The sequence below is a fragment of the Physella acuta genome, unplaced genomic scaffold (assembly GCF_028476545.2).
Source record: "Physella acuta isolate Inbredline_101_S28 unplaced genomic scaffold, ASM2847654v3 ptg000362l, whole genome shotgun sequence".
Taxonomy (NCBI): Eukaryota; Metazoa; Mollusca; class Gastropoda; family Physidae; genus Physella; species Physella acuta.
In genome coordinates this window covers 770,208-796,596 of record NW_026731881.1, presented here as the reverse complement: position 1 = coordinate 796,596, position 26,389 = coordinate 770,208, and the positions used below count along the sequence as shown (strand labels likewise).

General features: G+C 40.6%; 1 protein-coding gene across 5 annotated transcripts; it reads left to right on the top strand.

Moving 5' to 3' along the window:
• Positions 1–243: 243 nt before the first annotated feature.
• LOC131941443 (large neutral amino acids transporter small subunit 2) lies at positions 244–26,111 on the top strand. Of its 5 annotated transcripts, XM_059300702.1 has the most exons (13): positions 244–326; positions 4,592–5,041; positions 7,635–7,837; positions 18,675–18,800; positions 19,227–19,326; positions 19,755–19,799; positions 20,049–20,172; positions 20,575–20,678; positions 21,533–21,629; positions 22,241–22,390; positions 22,775–22,952; positions 24,268–24,350; positions 24,390–26,111. In XM_059300702.1, the coding sequence occupies exons 2-12, from the start codon at positions 4,626–4,628 to the stop codon at positions 24,330–24,332; spliced, it is 1,608 nt and encodes a 535-aa protein (XP_059156685.1). In that variant the 5' UTR covers positions 244–326; positions 4,592–4,625; the 3' UTR covers positions 24,333–24,350; positions 24,390–26,111. The 5 variants fall into 5 exon arrangements, with proteins under 5 accessions (XP_059156685.1, XP_059156684.1, XP_059156687.1 ...); XM_059300701.1 differs by having other exon boundaries at positions 24,268–26,111; XM_059300704.1 differs by lacking the exons at positions 244–326; positions 4,592–5,041; positions 7,635–7,837 and adding exons at positions 10,059–10,272; positions 11,343–11,960 and having other exon boundaries at positions 24,268–26,111.
• The last annotated feature ends 278 nt before the right edge of the window (positions 26,112–26,389 follow it).

Genomic DNA, 26,389 nt, shown 5'->3' with positions numbered 1-26,389 from the left:
CTTCATCCGCATGCAAGATGGGTAACTCAATCGCCATTTGAGCGGCCACGGTAGATTAGGTTCTATTCTAATGGGCAAGGGCAGAAACACCCTGGACGAATTTCATTGGCTGGTTTGGAACACCCTGAAGAGATTTGATTGGACGAGTGAGACACCCCGAAGCGTTTTGATTGGTCGAGGTTTATTTGCCTGCTGCAGGTCGGGGTACTAAAGTTGACGTCAACACATTTGTTGTCGTCGTTAGGGGAATCCCAGGCTTGTGACGTCACAGCAGCCGTGACATCACGTTGGTTTCACGCGAGATTTGGGCGGTTCAACAAAACACAGTGAGTACTTGTAACCTCGATTTAACGTGTTTAAATCTTTTGGTCAACTAATGCTCTACTCATGATAACTACTTTACATTGTCTAGAGTCTAGGGATCGAATACAACTCCAACCAACTCATATTACATTGCGTATTACATCACGTAGTTTTGTTTGTTTAAGGTTTTTTTTCATGAGAAATAGTTGACGGAGTTGAGCGACATCAAAGATCAACTTTCGTGAACGGTGTCACGTTCTCTGATGTCACGCTGTCACATTTTGTCAGACACCACTACTCTAAGTGTCACATTCATCTACCCCCCCCCTCTATATCTCCCTCACTCACTCACATACACCTACACAAACACACAAGAATGTGCTATGCCCCCCCCCCCCCGAACAAATTCTACCGACCCCCCCCCCCCCGAACGAAATGAAATTTATATAATTTATATAGAAAATATATACTTTTAACAGTGTTCGCCCCCCCCCCCCCCCGAAGAAAGTCTACCGCCCCCCCCCCCCCCCCCCCCCCCGAAAATTTCAAGTGCTCCCCCGGAGAAAAAAGTCTGGAAGAAACACTGCAGCCGACTTTACTTTCCCAAGCGTGAGTCGGGTACCCATCAAAGCTGGGTTGACTCTGGGACTTTCTGCAGTCTAGAGCCCGGACCTTCGGGCTAGCAGTCGAGCACTCTAACACCCGACCACAACGTCTCATCCTTCTGGTTGTAATGTTTGCTAAACAAACCATTGTTTGTAGCTCAAGGGTGGTAACTGTAGGGCTAGGGGGTGAACTCTTCTGTTTCTCATTGGTCACTGTAGGGCTAGGGGCGGAACTCTTCTGTTTCTCATTGGTCATTGTAGGTCTAGGGGCGGAGCTGTTCTGTTTCTCATTGGTCACTGTAGGGATAGGGGGTGAACTCTTCTGTTTCTCATTGGTCATTGTAGGTCTAGGGGCGGAGCTGTTCTGTTTCTCACTGGTCACTGTAGGGCTAGGGGCGGAGCTGTTCTGTTTCTCACTAGTCGCAGTGAGCTACAGTCTGACGTCATCTACAAACTACGTCACACTTTATTCCCCGCCACATCGGCACAAAAAGTCAGACACCTCACCAGTTGGAATTTTTTGTACACATAAAATTGTTTCCAATACATTAACTGAACTATTTCAACATTAGCTATTGTGATCAATTTTAGAAACAATTCATAGAAAAAAATACGGGGGAAAAAAGCCTTTCTAAAATTGAGTTTCAAATGTTTAAGTTAAAAAACGAAAACATTTAACGTTACACTTATTGACCTTTCCCATCGCCAGGTATCATTAAACCCCATACAATCCCCCACCCCTAGCGGTGTGACGTCACTTATTGATGATCCTTAAGTTCCCAACTGCAGGAAGTTTCAAAGTTTCATATTGGAACCACAAAAACTCGGCTTGATTGTTACATACCCCCACACACCCCTCTCTGCGTCACAGAACGTCACAGTTTATTCCGCAACTCTCTCTCCCCCCCCCCCCCCAAACCCCTAACTGTTTGACATAACACGCCACAATGAGCTGCAAGAGGCTATTGAGCTCCATTAGATCCAGTGTAAGGGGAAGTAATTTGCTTGTCTGCCTGAGTTGCGTTCCTTTAAAAGACGAAGGGGGGGGGGATCAGCTTGATTCAGTTTGTAATCTTAATCAATCTGGTCAGCGAAACATTTTACATGCGGTTGATTCAACCGTGGTTTAATCAATAACATGGTGGGTAAACAGGCACATTTTCGGTCTAAATACTAAATTTAGGGTTACACATATTTAATGTAAAGTCCTTGGTATGTTGTGAACGGGAAGCAGTTTTAGCTTTTTTTTTAATTATTCACACTGATATTCCTATATATATATATATATATATATATATATATATATATATATATATATATATATATATATATATATATATATATATATATATTTGATTGTAGTACATTTACACTCATGAATTAGGCTAAAAACAATAAAAACCAACTCGCTCATGTTTTTTTTTCAAAGTAAAAATCACCAACAATCTGCCTCCACCGAATGGGGGGGGGGGGGGAGACTTACAAAATATACAGGAGTTTTATCTACACCTACCGCCAGTCGTTAGCACGTGACACCCGTATAACTGTGACGCACAGCCGTCGCGCATGACAGCTGTATCACGTGACACCCGTAGTTTTCCTCCCCCTCCAGCGGCCAATCAGATTACCCACGTGACACCCTCGGCAACAGCACTTGACCCGATTAGTGCGGCTTTTGTCTCCAAATTTAGTTCCAGACTTTCTGGGCTCAGTCTAGCGAACGTCACAGAGAACTCGCCATCCCGACTTTCTTACGTCAGGCTAAGTGAAATGAAGAGGTTTGACCTTTTCGACGCCGGGGAATTCAGCCAGTAATTTGTCGCGCAGGTAGCGGTCTAAACACCGGAACTGGACACGATACATCGGGAGATCAGTCAAAGCTTAGTTGTCTTTCTGGCTGGGGAGGTTAATGCCCCACGGACGGGGATAGTCACGTGGTACAACGTCTTGTTCGTACACGTGTAATAAGTGAGAGTTTAATTGACTAATTTATCTCTCTGATTAACAGCACACTGAAACTGCTGGCATGATTCCAGCTCAACTCGAAGATTTCTGGAAATCAGGATTCAAAGTTAGGCCATACAACGACTTGCTCATCGCCCCCCCCCCCCCCCCATTTCCTGACTGTTCCTTTATCGTTTTAGTTCTCTAGACTTAAGAATTTTATTTCTTGACAAACTTATGTTTAAAATTGCAAGTTATAAACCAATTGAGGGACGAGTCATGATGAAATGTTCGCACCAGGTCGAATGCCGCCAACAACGAACTTACACTAAATAGATTATCGATTTGTTTTATTCATCATTGGTAATGAGTGGCTTTAGATTTTCAGGTTTTACATTATTAGTCTCATGCAGTGTTTCTTTCAGACTTTTTTTTTTTACTGGGGAGCAGTTGAAACTTTCGGGTGGGGGGAGAGAGAGATGGGTGTAGATCTGCTTCTGAGGGTTGGGGCGCAAAAAGAGGCCTGAAAGAAACTGATCACAAGGTCTGGTTCCTGAACTACAGCATCAGTTGTGTACGTCACGTTATAGTTGTATACCCTGACCTGTCAGATCCGGCTCTACAGCTGCCAGATCCGGCTCTACAGCTGCCAGATCCGGCTCTACAGCTGCCAGATCCGGCTCTACAGCTGCCAGATCCGGCTCTACAGCTGCCAGATCCGGCTCTACAGCTGCCAGATCCGGCTCTACAGCTGTCAGATCCGGCTCTACAGCTCCACAGCTCTAGATCTACTGTGTGTGTATACCTACGTAGAACCACTGACAACATCATCAGTTCCGACAGAGTTATCCTGTAATACGCTATGTGTCCATACATCAACCCGCCACCTAGCCATTTACTCCATTTACCGAATCTATGAAGACTGACATTACGACTAATGTCATTAGAAACCGTGGATATTGTGACCGAGTGAGTGTTAGGGTGGGAGAAGGGGGGGGGGAGGGAAAGGGGGGAGGCTCTTTAAAAAAATACTCGAGTCGAAATCCAGCAAACAACGTGAATAGAGTCAGGTTCGACGCAAATTATTATCTTTGACTTGACGGCTGAATTAAATTAAATCAATTCAACAAACAAATAAATAAATAAATCGGCCAATCAAAACAAGCCATTTTTCCTCACGTGACTTAGAGGATATAGAGTGTGATAGCAGGGTAATGTATGTTAACCTTCCCGTCTTATTCTTACTGTCTTAGCGATAATTCACATGATTAAAGATTAACCGGATATAGTACACCACCCCCCACTCTGACCTCTCCAGCGTCACAGTAACCAAAAGTCAGGTAACTCACACCTGGAGTTCTTCTTCTTGGTTCACTGGTGGTGTCATGTTCGCCGTCATGTTAGCTTGGCGAGTGTTATACGTTATGCCAGTCTGGCGACTGTTTGCCACACGCCAGTATGGCGATGATTCTACGTTGTACTACTCTGGCGACTTTTTACTATGCGCCAGTCTTTGCGTTATGTCAGTCTGACACGAGCACGACGTTCACGTGACCTCGACCTAAGGCCCGTGATGTAGACCCCTCACACACCCACCGTCGACAGAACTAGTAGCCTAACGTGTGTACAAACTTTGTTGACTGTACACAGTACAAACCTATTTACACTACTTCTGTCTACTGACCTTTTGGGGTCATCATTGTACACCAACAATAACCATTACTCACTGTTGATTTCAGTTGTTTCCCTTAGCTGCGGCGATCACCTGCCTTGATGCGCAGTGACTACAGGGAATACATTTCACTGTCGCCGCTAGGACGCCAGACCAGCCTCAAGATGGACGCCCCACAAGCCGAGGGCGGCCTCAAGATGGACGCCCTGCAGACCGGGGGTGGCCAACCAACCCCAGAAAAGTTCTCCATATCATCATCGTCGTCTTCCGCTTCTTTATCTACCCAGTCGTCTGTCAGCATCGTTGAAGAGATTCGTCTACGTAAACATCTGGGTCTCTCTAACGGCGTCGCCATCATCGTCGGTATCATCGTGGGCAGCGGCATCTTCATCTCCCCCAAGGGCGTCATCTTGTACTCCGGGGGAGTGGGGTTCTCCCTCATCATCTGGGGCCTGTGTGGAATGGTGTGTTTGCTAGGCGCCATGTGTTACGCTGAACTAGGGACTGCGATACTCAAGTAAGTTTTAGATTGTTCCAGCACCCGTACCAGCAGTATTCGAAAACTATCATCGCCGAAAAAAAAGTGAAATATTAAAAGTAAATATATATATAATTAATACGTAGACCTTAACAATATCCTAAAACTACTACAAATTTGTATAGAAATGTTTTACATTGAATATTAAATTCTATTACTCCCCATTTATAGAAATTTACTTAACCAAGGGATACAACTTACTGTTGTTTTCCTAAAAATATATAAAACTAAATAGTGATTCAATAACATTAAATTAAAAAAATGACTAGTTTTATTTTTATTAAATTTAATTACTAAAAATATTATACATCATCAGTAATTTCTTTATTCTTTATATTTTTAAAAATAATAATGAAAAACTGACGCAATTTAAACAGAAACACAATACCATTTTTATAAATTAAATAATTATTTAAACAAAATGTGCTGATGAAATGTATTAAACTGCACTCAAAGTCTTTCAGTAAAAAAAAAAAATATGTATTATATTAGCCGGATACCACATACAAGCCGAGAAAAAATCCCTCGATTTATCTTTTAAATACACATCTGCATTTTCAGGTTTAATAATATAATTGCTATTAGACGTTTTGTATTAGATCTATGTATAAGTAAACCGTCTAACGAATGAAAGTATGCTACATGTAAGAAAGAAGTATTACCATTATAAATCTGTATCAGTCCTCTTAAACCGATGTTAAAAACTGTAATACTAAAGCGAACATAGCCAGTCAAACTGACGCTGTAAATAACTTGTTTGAGGCAAAAAAAAGAAAAATACAATTGTATTTTCAAACCTAAAATGCAAATTCTAATGGGGATTCAATGTTCTCTTTAAAAAAGAAGAAAATTAAAACATAAAAATAAAATATAAATTAATTAATTAAAAGTACCAAAAGAAAAATAAAGTAAAAGGGCAATTATTTTTTTGCTGCAGTGGATTGAAGGGGTATTGGCTTATACCTAGAGCTGAAATAAAAGTGGGATCAAAGAAGAATATAAATATTATAAGAGTAAAATGAGACACAATAAATGAAACATTCTTTCCTTTCAAACAGCTGTAATCATAAAGATCTAAACTTCATCATAGCTGTCTTAGAGAGGAGCGAACAAAGCAGTGTGCACGTACACATGTACATACACACCCGCTATATTTGGGTAGCTTGCATAATTAATTAACTTTTCTTTCATTCTACTCATGTACCGTTCATAGTGTGACACAATGTTTGGTACAGGTACAATCTCAGAACATCTACCAGCGAATATGGGTTACAGTTGACCCTAGGTTTTTGTAAAGTGTGTCACAATGTTTGGTACAGGTACAACCTCAGAACACCTACCAGTGAATATGGTTTTGCAGTTAACCCTAGGTTTTTGGCTTTTAGAGGGAGGTGGACACACGCTAGGAACATGGAACACCACGGGACGGCTAAATATAGTTGTAAATGTTGCTCGGCTTTTGTTACCTAACAAATGTAGTACATACAATGTTTTAGCTTCAGCTGTTTGTTCAGTCAACAACATGCCCACATTTTACATCGGTTGCCGCAATGCCGACTATCCCTACATAACATACTGTGTCTATATTTCAGATCGGGTGCCGACTATGCCTACATAAAATACTGTGTCTTTATTTCAGATCGGGTGCCGACTATGCCTACATAAAATACTGTGTCCATATTTCAGATCGGGTGCCGACTATGCCTACATAAAATACTGTGTCCATATTTCAGATCGGGTGCCGACTATGCCTACATAAAATACTGTGTCCATATTTCAGATCGGGTGCCGACTATGCCTACATAAAATACTGTGTCTTTATTTCAGATCGGGTGCCGACTATGCCTACATAAAATACTGTGTCTTTATTTCAGATCGGGTGCCGACTATGCCTACATAAAATACTGTGTCCATATTTCAGATCGTGTGCCGACTATGCCTACATAAAATACTGTGTCTTTATTTCAGATCGGGTGCCGACTATGCCTACATAAAATACTGTGTCTTTATTTCAGATCGGGTGCCGACTATGCCTACATAAAATACTGTGTCTTTATTTCAGATCGTGTGCCGACTATGCCTACATAAAATACTGTGTCCATATTTCAGATCGTGTGCCGACTATGCCTACATAAAATACTGTGTCCATATTTCAGATCGGGTGCCGACTATGCCTACATAAAATACTGTGTCCATATTTCAGATCGTGTGCCGACTATGCCTACATAAAATACTGTGTCTTTATTTCAGATCGGGTGCCGACTATGCCTACATAAAATACTGTGTCCATATTTCAGATCGGGTGCCGACTATGCCTACATAAAATACTGTGTCCATATTTCAGATCGGGTGCCGACTATGCCTACATAAAATACTGTGTCCACATCGGATGCCGACTATGCCTACATAAAATACTGTGTCTATATTTCAGATCGGGTGCCGACTATGCCTACATAAAATACTTTGTCCATATTTCAGATCGGGTGCCGACTATGCCTACATAAAATACTGTGTCCATATTTCAGATCGGGTGCCGACTATGCCTACATAAAATAGTGTGTCCATATTTCAGATCGGGTGCCGACTATGCCTACATTAACGAAGCTTTTGGCAACTTCCCGGCATTCCTTTACTTGTGGGTGGCTGTGGTCATCATCCTGCCGACAGGAAACGCCATCACGGCCTTGACCTTCGCCAACTACGTCCTCCAGCCATTGTTCACTGACTGTGGACCACCGGACAATTTGATCAGCCTGACCGCGGCCCTTTGTCTGTGTGAGTAGTTGCTTGCATCGTATTTCCACCTCTGTCAGTAGTTGTAACATGTATCACCACCTCTGTCAGTAGTTGTATCATGTATCACCGCCTGTCAGTAGTTGTATCATGTATTACCACCTCTGTGAGTAGTTGTATCATGTATCACCGCCTGTCAGTAGTTGTATCATGTATTACCACCTCTGTGAGTAGTTGTATCATGTATCACCGCCTGTCAGTAGTTGTATCATGTATCACCACCTCTGTCAGTAGTTGTAGCATGTATCACCACCTCTGTCAGTAGTTGTATCATGTATCACCGCCTGTCAGTAGTTGTATCATGTATTACCACCTCTGTGAGTAGTTGTATCATGTATCACCGCCTGTCAGTAGTTGTGTCATGTATTACCACCTCTGTGAGTAGTTGTATCATGTATCACCGCCTGTCAGTAGTTGTATCATGTATCACCACCTCTGTCAGTAGTTGTAGCATGTATCACCACCTCTGTCAGTAGTTGTATCATGTATCACCACCTCTGTCAGTAGTTGTATCATGTATCACCGCCTGTCAGTAGTTGTGTCATGTAGTTCCGCCTCTGTCACTAGTCATATCATGAGCTTCCACTTCTGTCAGTAGTTGTATCATGTATTACCACCTCTGTCAGTACTCACGTCTGTCAGTAGTTGTATCATGTATCACCACCTCTGTCAGTAGTTGTGTCATGTATCTGTCAGTACTCACGTCTGTCAGTAGTTGTGTCATGTAGTTCCGCCTCTGTCACTAGTCATATCATGAGCTTCCACTTCTGTCAGTAGTTGTATCATGTATCACCACCTCTGTCAGTACTCACGTCTGTCAGTAGTTGTAATATCTACTGGGATCTCTGTCAGTGTCTAGTATACTGTATGCTTATTACAGATTTCGTGTAATTGTTGTACATCACTATACTTGCAAGAATGTCCGACCTAGCGACTGAACTATTGACCACTTGTACTCGCATTAAAATCTGTTGTATTCATTTAATAAGATCATCTACAATTTAAGAACAAAACGACGGTGGATTATTTAACCCTTCATATAAGAAAGTTTTGACCCAAATATGTGTACTTAGGATTCTGTCACTCCGCGAATGACCTTAATCAATCACCCCCCCCCCCCCCGTCCCACACCAGACAATAATTTGTGTCATTCAAGGTTAATCAATCCAAATATGCAGTCACCGATTTAATGTTATGTATCTTTAAAACAAGTATACACATTTCGATTTATTCCAAGTGGTTTTAGCATCCCCATTTATCCCACCTTATGTCAAACTATCCTCATCCCCCCCCCCACGACACTATCCCAATTTACCCCCCACTTACCCCCCCCCCCCCCCATGACACTATCCCTATTTATCCCCATTTTTTAAGCCGCAATGTATATTAATCGTATTTTCGAGACGGTAGGCCTACGCTACCATAATGAGCAGATAATTGTTATTTTATTTAGGGATAACAAAATTTCTCTAATGATATGATTCTAATACAAATATTTGTGTGCGTGTTAGGTGTCGACCTCATTAGTACAACTGAATTATAATGATAAATAAATCTATTGTCGACCTACTAATTGTTATGAAAAGTAAAATACCGATCACTGTTATCTTTTTACTTACCAAACGCTTTGACTTTTATTTCTAAACTAAATCAAAAGCGTGTTTAATTTTCTTACTTCAGTGCTTTTTAAAGCTTTTCGTTGTGAAGATTTTATAAACCATACCTAGATTTCTAGATCTTTATGTTTTAATAATCTAAACAAAGTTAGTTTCACTGAATCTTTAAAAGTTGGTTAAATATTTGTCTGGGCAATTTGAATAGAAATTATTGCATATCAGGTACTTAAAAAAAAAGAACCGTTTGAAAATAATTAATGCAATAACAGTTAATCGCTGTGGAATGTAAGAGGGATATAGTAGATCACGCTTTGTCAAGTTGTTGTAGATAAAATGTAAAAACACTAACAAAATATGACAGCGGCAAGCCGTTTCTCTGGTGGCAGCTAAGTTCATATATTTTAGAAGAAAATTTTCAATTATTAAAAACAATCAAAGTGTAATGGTACAAATGTTTAAAATAATTTAGAATATTTTTTTAAACACAAGTAATTTCATCCTGTACGCTTTAAATCACCATGATAGAACGCACCATTATAAATTAGTAAGCGAAAATAGTAACAGGAAAATTTATCTGGCACGTTTTCCCAGTTGACAACAGATACGAAGAAACGCGCGTGTACCATTAGTGTAGTGATACTGCGACGCCTCATGTTCTCGCTGACAAATTCCAAACTTTCTGTCGCAACATTTTGTCAGCTGTTCTTGGGATGTTAAGAACCGCTCACTAGCACATTGTTGGACCGTTGCTGGTTTTTCTAATACACCTGAACTTCTGATTCGCGTTAAACAGGTTTTCGTGTATGATGAAATCATGTGTCATAGTAAACTACTTGGTAACTAGAATCTAACTAGTCTTAGCAGTTATAGTTTTTTAACTTACACATATTGTGATAGATCTATTCTAGATTTCATCTAGATCTAGATCTAGAATCTAGATCTAAGTGATAACGAGTGTTCTGTTCAGCAACTTCTCTAGCTAGATCTAGATTTAGATACTGTGTACTACACTACTGTGTAGTAGTGTACAGTGGTCGTTGTAGTTGTAGGTAAAAATCAGTTATTTATCTGACTCTGAGTGATGATAAGTGACATTAAGTAGGCCCCCTATTAAAAATGTCAAAGTTTCTTAGACCAGTTTGTTTAGACTTTTGAGTTTAGATGTTAGTCACTTTTCACAGCACTTGTCTGTAGTTGTACCTTAAGCCTTAAACTTTAAACCTTAAGCTAGAAAGTAGAAAAATCCATAGCATAATTTATTAAACTTTAATTTTATTAGCCTATAGATAGGCCTAAATAATCCGATATATTCTAACTAATTAGACCCACGATTTAAATTCTAAGGCAAGCATATTTACTTTTATTTAGGGCCTAATTTTTAAAATGTATTATTGTCTAATGTTACATAATTTAGAGGAGGTGAATCTAGTTCTAGAATTTTGTACCATATTAAAAGTTACTAATATAGTTAGGCCTAATATAGTATAATTAGTATAATAGTACAGCCTACTATGACAATTTCTATAGGCCTAATTTCTTGTTATGGGTAGATACTAGTAGATAGGGCTTGTTGTAGGTAGATAGGGCTTGTTGTAGGTGTCTACGCTTTTTTCAGCAACTACCTAATTTTTTAAAACTCAAAATGTTTTTATCATTTACCATTAGATCCGTAGGCCTATCTACATCTTTGGTTTTTAATTAACACGCACCTAATCAACTGTATAGAAATATAAGGTTTTGTAGATCTGAGTTAGTCTAAGTCACAGAAATAGTTGTGTTGAAGTTCAGTACCCAATGTTTTATTTAAATATTTTGGTCTAGGGTCGTTGAAGTTCAGTACCCAATGTTTTATTTGAATATTTTTGGTCTAGGGGTCGTTGAATGGTGTTTGTGACAAGCTCATATAAAATGTATTGTGTACAAGCAAACAAAAACTCTACTGCAACTGTTCAAGCAAGTACCAGCCACAAAACCTGCTGATCAGGCAAATCTTTTGTCTTAATACTCTGAGAATCAAGGCATCTCATCCACCACCATGTCCAAAGAAAAGGAAATCGCCATAGAGTCCCATGATGGGCCAGTGAGGTTAAAGAAACAGTTGGGTGTGTTCAACGGAGTGGCCATGATTGTTGGTATAATTGTGGGCAGTGGCATCTTCGTCTCACCTAAAGGTGTCCTGCTGGAGGCCGGGTCAGTCGGGTCATGTCTGCTAATCTGGGCCATCACTGGCGTCGTGTGTGGTATAGGAGCCATGTGCTATGCAGAGTTGGGGACATGCATTACAAAGTCTGGCGCTGATTACAGCTACATCAAGGAGTCTATAGGGGATCTACCTGCGTTTTTATACCTGTGGGTTTGTCTCGCGGTCATTGTTCCAACTGGCAATGCCATAACGGCCTTGACATTTGCTAATTACATTTTACAACCTGGCTTCCCTAACTGTGGGTCGCCAGATGCGGCAGTGACATTGTTGGCAGCGCTGTGTTTGTGTAAGTCTTTCTTACATTATTCTCATTTATTTATCTAACTCTTACTTTCTTATATTACATTATCATTTATTTGCCTAAGTCTTTCTTACATTATTCTCATTTATTTATCTAACTCTTACTTTCTTATATTACATTATCATTTATTTGCCTAAGTCTTTCTTACATTATTCTCATTTATTTATCTAACTCTTACTTTCTTATATTACATTATCATTTATTTGCCTAAGTCTTTCTTACATTATTCTCATTTATTTAACTAACTCTTACTTTCTTATATTACATTATCATTTATTTGCCTAAGTCTTTCTTACATTATTGTCATTTATATTAACTAACTCTAGCTTTCTTCTTAAATTATCATTTATTTGCCTAAGTCTTTCTTTCTTTACATAATTGTGTCATTTATTTAACTAACTCTTGCTTTCTTATTACATTATCATTTGCATTTTTATTTGCCTGTCTGTCTTCCTATCTTACATTGTCTTTTATTAATCAATGCCTGTCTCTCAAAATTTGTATTTTTTTTTAAACTAACTATTTATGGTGTAGCAACATTGACAGCAGTGGATTATGCTTAAATTAATTGCGCTGGTCTTAATGTCTGGCAAACTAGTTGCCTTTGATCCGTGATATCTATCATTGGTATCCTCTTATTTATTCTGTCCAAAGATGAAAGAGGTTTGTAATCAATAAAGTTAATTAAAAAGTTGGTATAGTAATTGGCTGAATTAATTAATGATGCAAGCCTCACTGTTTTAACCATGTCATTATTTTGAATTATTGCGGAGTTTGACTAATGAGTTTGACAGTTAATTAAAAATGTTCCCATGAAGCAGATTTGATCTGACAGGCTAACTGTACAACGTGACAATGTTGACAGAAAGCCTGCGTGGGTTTGTTCCCCTGTTACCCCTGTACTTGTAGATGAAGCAGTCTATATCTCATAACCCTAGTGGTGAGTGAGGAGTTGACTGTATGACCTCTGTTTTAGTGTTGGATGGCTGGAAGTATCAACTGTGGCTGACATCGTTCTAGTCATGCATTTCTGGGGACCCCCCCCCCCCCCCCCGCCACAGTCAAAATATAAAAATATATATCTTTTATATAATAAAGAAGTACTTCATGACCCCCAGCTCCCAGCTAAAACAAAGCCTTAGAGAAGCCCTGCAAACTGTCATTGTTCTGGTGTTGTAAATACAAAAGAAGATTGTCGCGATATGACGTCAAACTAACTCCTCCAATAGATGGAGTCGATAAATAGCCATCTTTAGATGTAGTACATGTGAATATAATATATCCCTTGTTTTCTAACAAGCTGCTAGTTGCTCCACATGTTTTATCTAACCGCTCACTCCTCACATGACCTGGAAATGACGTCACCGTTCCGCGAATTCTCCGTTGGGAGTGTACTGCGGCTATTGAATTGGTTTATTGTCTACAAACACCGCCTACAACTTCTGTCGGGTTTCTCGTGCGTATTACTTGAGATCTCAAGGCTGATTATAGAAGTAATATCCTGTTTATTTCGTGCTATGTTGCCTGTAGACGTGGTAGTACTGTCCTCTCATTAAACACGTCCTGTCACCTCTAGGTACTGATCTACTTCACCTGTACATCTATGTTGACTGTAGACGTGGTGTACCGTCCTCTCATGAGTCCTGTGTTCACCTCTAGATATTGATCTACTTCACCTGCACCTACTCACCATTGATTTCACGTGGCTCACAGGTCATTCACAGACGACCTTTACAAATCACGTAACAGGTCGGTCACTTGTATCTGTGATCATAAAGTTCAGCGTTCTCACGCCACGGTGTGTGTGTGGGGGGGGGGGGGTGTAATTGGCGGGGCTGAGAAATTGTGTTGACGGGACGTTTGAGCGACCGAGGGCCGTAACGGAGCGTGTAACGGGGTTATCTGGGCCAGCGGTCTCTCACATTAACGGCCGGGCGGCGCTTCTGTTCCACTGGTCAGGCTCATTACGGGGTTGATCACATACAGACAATAGGCCAAGATTTGGTCAGTCGTTGTTTTTGTTCCGGTAAGGTTGCCGGCCGTTACGTTTATCGGGTCGAATAATGACCCATATTCGTGTGTGGGCTAAAACAGGGCCTGTATCGGGTCGAATAATGACCCATGTTCGTGTGTGGGCTAAAACAGTGCCTGTATCGGGTCGAATAATGACCCATGTTCGTGTGTGGGCTAAAACAGTGCCTGTATCGGGTCGAATAATGACCCATGTTCGTGTGTGGGCTAAAACAGTGCCTGTATCGGGTCGAATAATGACCCATATTCGTGTGTGGGCTAAAACAGTGCCTGTATCGGGTCGAGTAATGACCCATGTTCGTGTGTGGGCTAAAACAGTGCCTGTATCGGGTCGAATAATGACCCATATTCGTGTGTGGGCTAAAACAGGGCCTGGAGCTGTTCGAAATGTGGCCGTCACTTTCTCCTTTGATGCGGGGAGTGGCCGAGTCTATCATTAACATACGTGGACACAGTTGACGTCATACGTTACGTCACTGCGTACATGCGTTTTTGTTTCATTTCATTAATTTTTTTTACAGCAGACCTTCATCTATCGTGGATTTAGTTTGCTTATTTAGATACACGGCCTATAATCCCCGTGGTGTGCACATGTCGGGAACCACGTGACCCTGTGAGTAGGTCAAACCGTGCACGACATTTTGTGTTGGCTGCTAGTGTATGTTGTTAGACAGTGACGGCCTTGACCTCATTCTACAGCTCGGGTTACACCACTTAAGTGACAAGACGTTTGCCTCTGGTCACAGCTGGGGGGGGGGGGGGGCGTTAAACATGTGTTGTGGTCATGTAGCAACATTACCTTGCTAGTGTTCGATGGATCAATTCCCTTTTCATGTAGCCTATAGATCTATGTTCCTGTTATCCTTTAAGACCTGATAGTCTTGCCCTTTTCCCCTGTAAGTACACCTGTCTGTTAATGCTATACTGAGTTTTTTCCAGACATTTCTTTGATCCCCCACCCCTACCGGTCACCGAAAGAAATAGAATTAATACATAAAATGTATACCCTTGCCCTTACCAGTGTCCGACCCCCTCTCCTCGGTGAGGAAAAAGTATGAAAGAAAAATCTTGATGTCGACGTGTGAAAATACTTTCCCGTGTTTAGTGTTGTGTGGTGAAGCATGTCAGCCACATGCAGTGTGTGGGTGTGTTGGACTGTGTTCAAGTCGTTGATATCCCCAGTTAGAATGGAGGCAATCTGCTTTAGCCGCTGGTGTACATAGAATACGTGTCCATAAGATACCCCCAGTTAGAATAGAAGCAATCTGCTTTAGTCGCTGGTGTACATAGAATACGTGTCCATAACGCGGCCGACTAGACGTGCCTATTCGCGTTGTATTTGTGTTCAACAAATAGGCCGTGTCGTCGACTCTTGCCTTCCGTAGTGCGGTCTGTAGGACCCGTCACTCGGTGTTGAGGCTTTTACACCGTTTATCTCCCCTAGTTTCTGCTGTTGAACTGTTATTGTTGTAGCTGGTGGGGTCGTGTTTGGCCCGTTCTTTAGAGGGCAGCATTTTATGGCCACTCGTCAATGACCAAAGCAACCCCGGGGAGGGGGGGTCATGCTTGATTAGTTTGACCCCACCCAATTAGTCATATCCCAGTTGACTCAAGCTGTGTTACAGAGCTGAGCTAAGACCCACATGATCTGTTACAGAGCTGAGCTAAGACCCACATGATCTGTTATAGAGCTGAGCTAAGACCCACATGATCTGTTATAGAGCTGAGCTAAGACCCACATGATCTGTTATAGAGCTGAGCTAAGACCCACAGGATCTGTTATAAGCTGAGCTAAGACCCACATGATCTGTTATAGAGCTGAGCTAAGACCCACATGATCTGTTATAGAGCTGAGCTAAGACCCACATGATCTGTTATAGAGCTGAGCTTCTGCATATTGACAGGAAGGACAGTAGTCTGAGTTCAGCCTGTATCATATTTATTTTTAGCATTCCACGGCCCATGTTAAGTTTGGCAACTTGACCTAGCTAGTCAGCTACTCCTCAATTTACCATTCTCAGAACTTGACCTTGTATTTGTGGAATTAGGTGTCCTGTTCTCAGAATTTGACCTTTTATTTGTGGAGTTAGGTGTCCTGTTCTCAGAATTTGACCTTTTATTTGTGGAATTAGAGGTGTCCTGTTCTCAGAACTTGACCTCTTATTTGTGGAGTTACATGTCCTGTGTTGAAAACACTTGTTCTTTTGTCTTTATGTTGGTACAGCAATACATCCTGTGCTGCAGGGGGGGGGGGGTTGTTTATGTACTTTAATTTACACAAACATCCATCACCAAACTTTAACATGTAGCAGATGTAGACTGATGTATCTAGCACTGCCCCCCACCCCACTCCCCTCAACAAATGGTGGAGGTAGACTGTCAGACCCCCACCCCCACAACAATTGCTGGAGGTTGTTTGTGATTTGTGTAACTGCCCAAGGGACTTTGAAGCTGTTAATTAGTTTAATTATACTCCAAATGCTTTAAAAGTTATCTAGTGTATGAGCCATGTGACTTGAAACTCTGGGTAATTGTGGTATCTAGTGTATGAGCCATGTGACTTGAAACTTTTGTCTGGGTAATTGTGGTATCTAGTGTATGATCCATGTGAATTGAAACTTTACTCCGGGTAATTGTGGTATCTAGTGTATGATCCATGTGAATTGAAACTTTACTCCGGGTAATTGTGGTATCTAGTGTATGATCCATGTGAGTTGAAACTTTTGTCTGGGTAATTGTGGTGTCTAGTGTATGATCCATGTGACTTGAAACTCTGGGTAATTGTGGTATCTAGTGTATGATCCATGTGACTTGAAACTTTTGTCTGGGTAATTGTGGTATCTAGTGTATGATCCATGTGAATTGAAACTTTACTCTGGGTAATTGTGGTATCTAGTGTATGATCCATGTGACTTGAAACTTTTCTCTGGGTAATTGCGGCCTGGGAAACTGGATATGTCTGGTGTTATGTTCCCACCGGGGGAATTCCCTGGGCCAGTAAATGGTACCAGGTCATGGGGGTTGGACAACAGTGAGAACAGTGGAGGGAGAGAAATGGGCAAAAGTTCATGTCTCAGCACATTCAGGGTCATGGGGTTAGAGGTGATAGGGACACAGGGTTAAAGGTGAGAGAGCTTAGGTTATTGATACAAGTAGGTTATTGAATTACATGACAGTGAGTTCCACTAGCTGTGTGGAACTGACGTGACATTATGGAGTCTAAAAGAGAAAGCATTATCTCCCACAGGCTGTAAGACAAGTATTATCAAATAAGTTGTCCATTGGTAAAGTTAGGGTAAAGGTTAGCAGTCAGTCCCTCATATGCACTGTAAAGGTTATCAATCAGTCCCTCATATGCACTGTAAAGGTTATCTCCATGTTGTATCTGACTGCAAGTGCAGGAGTACCTGTCATCTGTTTTTGTGTGCACTTTTATGGGCCCGCTATCTGCCTGTGGTGTATGGGCCCGCTATCTGCCTGTGGTGTATGGGCCTGCTATCTGCCTGTGGTGTATGGGCCTGCTATATGCCTGTGGTGTGGTAGTCATTAGGTGTTTTGTGTGTACTTTTATGGGCCTGCTATATGCCTGTGGTGTAATAGTGATTAGGTTGGACCCATGTAATCCAGCTGTTGACTTGCTCAAGTTGGCCTAGACTAAAAAGTTAGGTCTGTTTATTTGATGTGCCATCTCATCCAACTTTGTTAGGTGCTTAGGTGGGCTTATCATAATGTTCAAACTTTGTTATTTGCTTAGGTGGGCTTCTCATTACATTAAAACTTTGTTAGGTGCATAGGTGGGCTTCTCATAATGTTCAAACTTTGTTAGGTGCTTAGGTGGGTTTCTCATTATGTTCAAACTTGTGACCACATTATGGACTTGGGACCCCTGATTTACAGTACAAATTACTGGGTGTGTAGAGAGACAATCCTAGAAACTGACAGAACAAATAACAACTGACCTTGAAACTGATTGGCATAGATTGGTTCAATTAACAAAAGTATTACTGAATGTTCTGGTCATTTTTATCTGTAGTTTTATCATTTAATGTGTCCATCTTCTGTTACACAGGTCTGCTGACCTTCATCAACTGTACCAAATATTTGTGTCATTAATTTAATGTGCTGACCTTCATTAACTGTACCAAATATTTGTGTCATTAATTTAATGTGCTGACCTTCATTAACTGTACCAAATATTTGTGTCATTAATTTAATGTGCTGACCTTCATTAACTGTACCAATTATTTGTGTCATTAATTTAATGTGCTGACCTTCATCAACTGTACCAATTATTTGTGTCATTAATTTAATGTGCTGACCTTCATTAACTGTACCAAATATTTGTGTCATTAATTTAATGTGCTGACCTTCATCAACTGTACCAAATATTTGTGTCATTAATTTAATGTGCTGACCTTCATCAACTGTACCAATTATTTGTGTCATTAATTTAATGTGCTGACCTTCATTAACTGTACCAAATATTTGTGTCATTAATTTAATGTGCTGACCTTCATTAACTGTACCAAATATTTGTGTCATTAATTTAATGTGCTGACCTTCATCAACTGTACCAAATGTTTGTGTCATTAATTTAATGTGCTGACCTTCATCAACTGTACCAAATATTTGTGTCATTAATTTAATGTGCTGACCTTCTGACCTCAGGTTTGCTGACCTTCATCAACTGTACCAATGTAGCATGGGCGACCAGAGTCCAGGATATTTTCACATTCACCAAGATCTTAGCTTTAGTCATCATCATCATCACTGGCATCGTCAAGATAGGCATGGGTAGGTTGTGGATTGTCTAGATTGTGTGTGGTCAAGATTGGGTAGGTTGTGGGTTGTCTAGATTGTGTGTGGTCAAGATTGGGTAGGTTGTGGGTTGTCTAGATTGTGTGTGGTCAAGATTGGGTAGGTTGTGTGTGGTCAAGATTGGGTAGGTTGTGTGTGGTCAAGATGGCATGGGTAGGTTGTGGGTGGTCAAGATTGGGTAGGTTGTGGGTGGTCAAGATTGGATAGGTTGTGTGTGTTGAAGATTAGGTAGAGAAATTTTGTTTGTTAAGTAAAGGGCTAATTGTTGTGTTAATTTACCATATAAATTTTATAAAGATTATTTATAAAGTATATAAAGATTATTTGTTTATACTTTGTTGTTCCAATGTTGAGCATTGAAGTAATCCCATGACCTCTGACCTGAAACATGTTTGCCCCCAGGTTCCACAGAAAACTTCCAGAATGTTTTTGAAGGCTCTACAACACAACCTGGGAGAATTGCTCTAGCTTTTTATTCCGGTTTATTCTCTTACTCTGGCTGGTAAGTCTCCTTATATTCTCTGGCTGGTGAGTCTCCTTATATCACTCCACTGGCAGCCTGCACCTTGTTGGTCCCCACTGGCAGCCTTCACCTTGTTGGTTCCCACTGGCAGCCTTCACCTTGTTGGTTCCCGCTGGCAGCCTTCACCTTGTTGGTTCCCACTGGCAGCCTTCACCTTGTTGGTCCCCACTTAACATCTGTATTACACCCTAGCTTGACAGACTTGTACTTATAGAATTTAGTTTTTTTGCTAGCCAAGGGAAGTAATGCAAATAAATTTTAATATCATGCCCTATCATAGGTTACAGTTCTTACTAAACTCTTGATGGAACCTTAATATGCTGTGTTAAATTAACAGTTTAATCTTGTATTTAAATTATCAACTTGCCTAACTTATTAGCACTATATTTTGCCTTCTCCAATTTCAGGAATTATTTAAACTTTGTTACTGAAGAAATGAAAGAACCATACAAGTAAGTTTCATTTTATTAAACTAACAGAAAATCTTTTATTTCATTAATTTTTTTATTAATTTTGTAGTCCAAATTGAGGATGTTATTTGCTGGTAAGGTCATCCTGCCCCTATTATCCATCTCAACAAAACATCCAAAATATCCTGTTTAGTCATGCTAGATTTTTAAGCACCACCACTTAATTTAAACATTGTATCTACAATATGTTTTTGTGAAGCGCTAAGAGATGAATGAAACTAAAAATTTCAGAAATCTTCCTCGTGCCATCTGGATCTCCCTGCCACTTGTCACTGTCATCTATATCCTTGCCAATGTGGCCTACTTTGCTGTCATGACACCAGCGGAGATGTTGGCATCTGATGCTGTTGCTGTGGTGAGTGAGGGTTTGATTCTTTTGATACAACTTTTTGATCTGTGGTGAGTCAGGGGTTGATTCTTTTGATACAACTTTTTGATCTGTGCTAAATGGATGTGGTGAAATAAAAACACTTTCAGTCGAGATTTCTTTCAAACCTGGATTGTGAAATTTTTTCATCTATTGTAATAAATGAGTACTCTACACATAATAACAAAAGAGTAATTAATTAGGTAAAATTAATTAATTAGGTGGTAGCCATCTGTTACTCAGGCAGATGTTCACAAGGGGAGATAATACTCATATACACTACTCTTATACTTCATTAAATAATTTTTTAAATAGCACTAATTTATACTGTCCTTTATAAAACAATTTTTAAGACGCACAACTTTATACTGTATTTCTTGTTGCCACTAGACATTTGCTGACAGAACACTTGGGGTCATGTCCTGGATCATGCCAGTGTTTGTTGCCTGCTCCACATTTGGCTCACTCAATGGTGCCATCTTCACTTCCTCCAGGTTAGTTCACCATCAGCCGTTTGGTTAATCAAAGGGTGTTTTGTTTGGTAAATCTCTAGTTCAGTCAAAAGGTGTTTTGTTTGGTAAATGACTAGTTTTGTAGTCTGGTAAAACCAGTGGCGTAGCGAGGTCGGGTGTCACCCGGTGCGGCACTTAATGGCGTCACCCCCCCCCAGAGGCATAGAGACCCTTTCCAGGGACAAACTTTCGATTTGCCCCCCCCCCCCCCCACCCTCAAGTTTTTCAATTTGCACCCCCCTCAAACTTTCGATTTGCACCCCCCCTCGAGTTTTTCTCTATACATTTTGCTATTTTTTGCCTTGGTGTCACCCCCCTCCCCCCTAAATGGTGTCACCCGGTGCGGTCCGCACCCCCCCCCCCCCCCCCCTCGCTACGCCCCTGGGTAAAACACAAGGCATAGAAAAAGTTAATTGACTTTTTATTGAAACCGTCACCTTCATGTTTGGTGAAGAGATGGGACTTGACCTATTTTTAAGTATTTTAAAATTAGAATTTTTTTTTTTGAGAAAAATATTCGCATCAGCTGTATGATTTTTTTTTTGTATGAGCATTTTTGGTGGCTGACGTTTTCTTTAAATACTACAATTTTTGAGACCCAAGTCACCCTCACCTGCTTGCTAAAGGCCCTCTGTTTATGAGGCTCATGTTGTTTCTATTTCATCACATGATAGGATTTAGTTGTATAATTAGATAATTTTAATTGGTATTTTTATTTGATTGTTTCTAAGTTAAAATATTTTTTAATTCATTTAATTTTGTGTAAGTTGAAGAGTCCCAGTAAAAAGATTCTATTTATAAGTCAGGTGTCACAGTTGCCTCCTGTTTTGTTTCAGGCTGTTTTTTGTTGGTGCCCGTCATGGCCACTTGCCAGGTTTTTTGGCCACCATCACCATGAAGCACATGACACCACTGCCTGCACTGCTCTTTGGGGTAGGTTTATAGCCTTCTATTTGGGTAGGTTTATAGCCTTCTATTTAGGTAGGTTTATAGCCTTCTATTTGGGTAGGTTTATAGCCTTCTATTTGGGTAGGTTTACAGCCTTCTATTTGGGTAGGTTTATAACATTCTTTTTGGGTAGGTTTATAACCTTTTATTTGGGTAGGTTTATAAGCTTTTATTTGAGTAGGTTTACAGCCTTCTATTTGGGTAGGTTTATAACATTCTTTTTGGGTAGGTTTATAACCTTTTATTTGGGTAGGTTTATAACCTTTTATTTGGGTAGGTTTATAACATTCTTTTTGGGTAGGTTTATAACCTTCTATTTGGGTAGGTTTATAGCCTTCTATTTGGGTAGGTTTATAGCCTTCTATTTGGGTAGGTTTATAACCTTCTATTTGGGTAGGTTTATAACCTTCTATTTAGGTAGGTTTATAACCTTCTATTTGGGTAGGTTTATAACCTCTTATTTGGGTATGTTTATAGCTTGTATGTGGGTAGGTTTATAGCCTTTTATTAGGGTAGGTTTATAACCTTCTATTTATAGCTCTCACTGCAGCATAAATATTTATAACCTATTCCTACCTTATATCATGTGTTCCCAGTGTGTGACTTCACTAATTATGCTGTCATCAAACGACATCTATGCTCTGATCAACTACGCCAGTTTTGTAGAGACTTTGTTTATTGGGATGTCTGTCACTGGGCTACTCATACTCAGGGTCACTCAGCCTCATCTAGAACGTCCAATTAAAGTAGGTCATCAGTCTGACATCATTCTAGTCTGTTGTAATACTGACATCCACAACATATAGCTTCAAAATAGTTAATGCTTAGTTAAATTTGAACAAGGTTAGTTTATTGTCTATAAGCTTAATGACTAACAGAAACAAAACTAAATCTATCAGAAAATTATATTTTTTAAAAGTAAAAAAATTCAATGTTGTTTTACCATAAGTCAAGAGAGGAAGGAATAAGTTGTTTCAATGACAAAAAGATAGGCAACTGGAAATGAACATGATTTTAAATTGTCAACTAGTCTATGGGGAAAGTTAACAATAGAAAGTGATACAAATTGTATAAGTAATCTACACTCAAACAATTGTATTGCTTGACTACACCTTTCTCTCTCTCCTCAGGTGAATTTATTTTTCCCAGTGTTTTACTTTGTGATCTGTGTGTTTCTAATCATTACACCCCTGACCTCAAGCCCCATGGAGTGCCTTATGGGATTGGTGATGATAGCCACGGGCATCCCCATCTACATGCTGGGGGTCATGTGGGAGAGGAAACCAAGAGGATTCAGGATTGCATTTAGTAAGTTCTCTCCCTTGTTTCTATAGTACTTTATGGGAGATTTAAGACTGTTAGTAAGTTCGCTCCCTTGCAACTACATGTTAAAGCTCCAGCTACATAATTTAAGAGATTAAATGTGAAAGTGGAAAACAAGAGGGTTTAGAGTAGCATTGTAATCCTACACTTTACCAGCATAAAACGTTAACTTTATCAGGAAAATAGTCTTAGCTTATTCAGCTTATAAAAAAAAATCCAACGTAGTCTTTGGAGCTACTTTCTTTTTTAATAATTAATTATAAATAAAGGCCGATTCAATGGCAGAAGCATTTTAATTACATTTAATTTCACTAATCATATTGCCCATAATTTTGAGGAAAAAAAGCTTAACTTTAGAAAAATCATAGAAAATGGACCACTAGTGATAGAACAACAAGAAAACAACTTGATTAAAATTTACGAGCCGACCCGCGGTGTATCATACGCCGCTTTTTGGTTGTTTTATTTTCTACTTTTCAGTAATTCATAATTTGTGAATTCGACAGTACCATAATGCCACTGAAAATATTTGCTTTAAAACACTAAAACCCTACTTTCCCCCAACCCCTACCCCATCCCCCCCACCCCAGTGAAAGCAGCCTCCTCTTAGCTACCTCCCCTAAGTTTAAAATCGTTTCAAACTAAATTATCTGCCCCTAATAGCTGTCACTAAACCCGGCTCTACGATTGTAAACATTCAACGTGAACCACAGCTCACCAGACCATGTGGGGGTGGGGGTTGTAGCGATATGCTTAGAAAGGAAGAGAGGGGGCTGCTAGGCGCGCATTACAGCTTGGTGTTTTCTATGGTATCCAAGAAGAGAATTATATATATAGATTATTCCAGCTTTCACCGGATCTTCTAAATCTTGTCACCAATGAGACTTCTGCAACAACATGTAAATAAACGTACTATACATAGTAGGGTGACCGCTGGCGCACTGGACTGTACCACACACACATTTTTTGGGTGACCTCTGTAAAGAGTTAATGAAGGAAGTGTAAAGAAAATATTGGAATCACTTATAAAACCACACTGATTTTTCAAAATCTCATTACCACATAAACAAAAATTGGATGGGGAGGGGGGAAGGTTCAAGCTTTTTGGACAGTAGAATTTTTTTTTTAAAGTTCAGTCCCCTTCTGTCATTGGTGCAAGTTGTGGACGGAGTATGCGAATAATCTTGACATCTGGATCTAGTTCTCTCCCCTGCTCTGAGTGAGGGTAGAGTTGGGGTGTGTGGGTTGTGATGGTCACAGTCCGCGCAAGTTTCATGACAGAAATATTTTTCTCTTCCAGATAAATTCTCTCAGCTATCTCAGAAGTTGTTTTATTCTGTCCACGAGGAGCTGAAGGAAGACTAGAGCAAGAAAGATACAAATTTTGATGGACTTATTCAACATTTGATGGACTTATTCAACATTTGATGGACTTATTCAACATTTGATGGACTTATTCAACATTTGATGGACTTATTCAACATTTGATGGACATTCAACATTTTTTAAAGATTTGATGCAACTAGCAATATTTTATGTAAAACTGTGTTTTAAAAAGAAACATTCCTTGACATGGCTTCTCTTATTGACCAATTAAACCACAACACCACATCACCTGCACTCATGCTGACCATTCACCCACACACTGAACAGTCCACTCACCCACACACTAGACAGTCCACTCATCCACACACTGGACAGTCCACTCACCCACACACTGGACAGTCCACTCACCCACACACTGGACAGTCCACTCACTCACCCACACACTGGACAGTCCACTCACCCACACACTGGACAGTCCACTCACCCACACACTGGACAGTCCACTCACTCACCCACACACTGGACAGTCCACTCACCCACACACTGGACAGTCCACTCACCCACACACTGGACAGTCCACTCACCCACACACTGGACAGTCCACTCACCCACACACTGGACAGTCCACTCACCCACACACTGGACAGTCCACTCACCCACACACTGGACAGTCCACTCACCCACACACTGGACAGTCCACTCACCCACACACTGGACAGTCCACTCACCCACACACTGGACAGTCCACTCACCCACACACTGGACAGTCCACTCACCCACACACTGGACAGTCCACTCACCCACACACTGGACAGTCCACTCACCCACACACTGGACAGTCCACTCACCCACACACTGGACAGTCCACTCACTCACCCACACACTGAACAGTACACTCACCCACACACTGGACAGTTCACTCACCCCCACACTGGACAGTCCACTCACTCAGTGTCAGTAACTGTAACAAAGCCCCCATGATGTGTCAGTTCACCTGACCCAGTGTACCCAATGTTAGCACCAGTATTGAGATGTTCATCTTTTGCTTCAGTGTTCAGTTTTTTAGTTGCTCTCATCCATGAGATTGTCTACACTTGTTTTAACTCTACTCATTCTTACATTTCTTTTGATGATTTTTTATTTCTTGTTTTAAAATAATTTTAAATGAACACTTAATAACTATGAAAGTCGCTGTATCTGATTTAAATTTACATTGTGCTGGTGAAACTAGCCTGCTATTGATTCCACCTGCCAAGGGAGTTAATTCTTCTGTTTTTGTCATTAACTTGGCCAGATATTTTATGACATCTAATTTTCATGACCTACTTATCTGGCAGGGGATCTAGCAATTGCTAAAGCTGACCGGAGTGGGTCCTCTGACCCTAACCGGAGTGGCTCCTCTGACCCTAACCGGAGTGGGTCTCTGACCCCTAACCTGACTGGGTCTCTGACCCTAACCGGAGTGGCTCCTCTGACCCTAACCGGAGTGGGTCTCTGACCCCTAACCAGGCTGGGTCTCTGACCCTAACCGGAGTGGGTCCTCTGACCCCTAACCAGACTGGGTCCGCTGACCCCTAACCTGACTGGGTCTCTGACCCTAAATGGTTGAATTGATCTTAAACTGGAAGTTTTAGCTGTAAGATTGCTTCACTCAGGGTAGATAACTAATACTGTTTTTGGCCTTCAAGTTATGCCTTTTTAACAATGTTTCCATCCAACACAAATATTTATACTGTGAATCTCTGCTGCTTATATACGTATATTTTGTTTTTTATGTGGACACATTTCTTTGATCTATACAGACATTCTGACAACTTAGCAGAGTTTGAGTTTTATTATTGATTGTGTGTGTGTGTGGAGCTGGGTGTGGTGTGTGTGGGTGGGAGTCATAAAAGGTGTAATCTAATCTGTGGTGAGCGAGGAGTGAGTGTGTGGCGGGATAACATGCGGATAGATGGAGGGAGATAATCTGTTTCAACTTGACAGTCAGGGATTAACACGTTAGAGGGAGACAACCTAGCTGCTGTAACACGTTTAAGGGAAACCACCCCAGTTGCTGTAATAAGTTAAAGGTAGACAACCTGCCAGTAATGTCC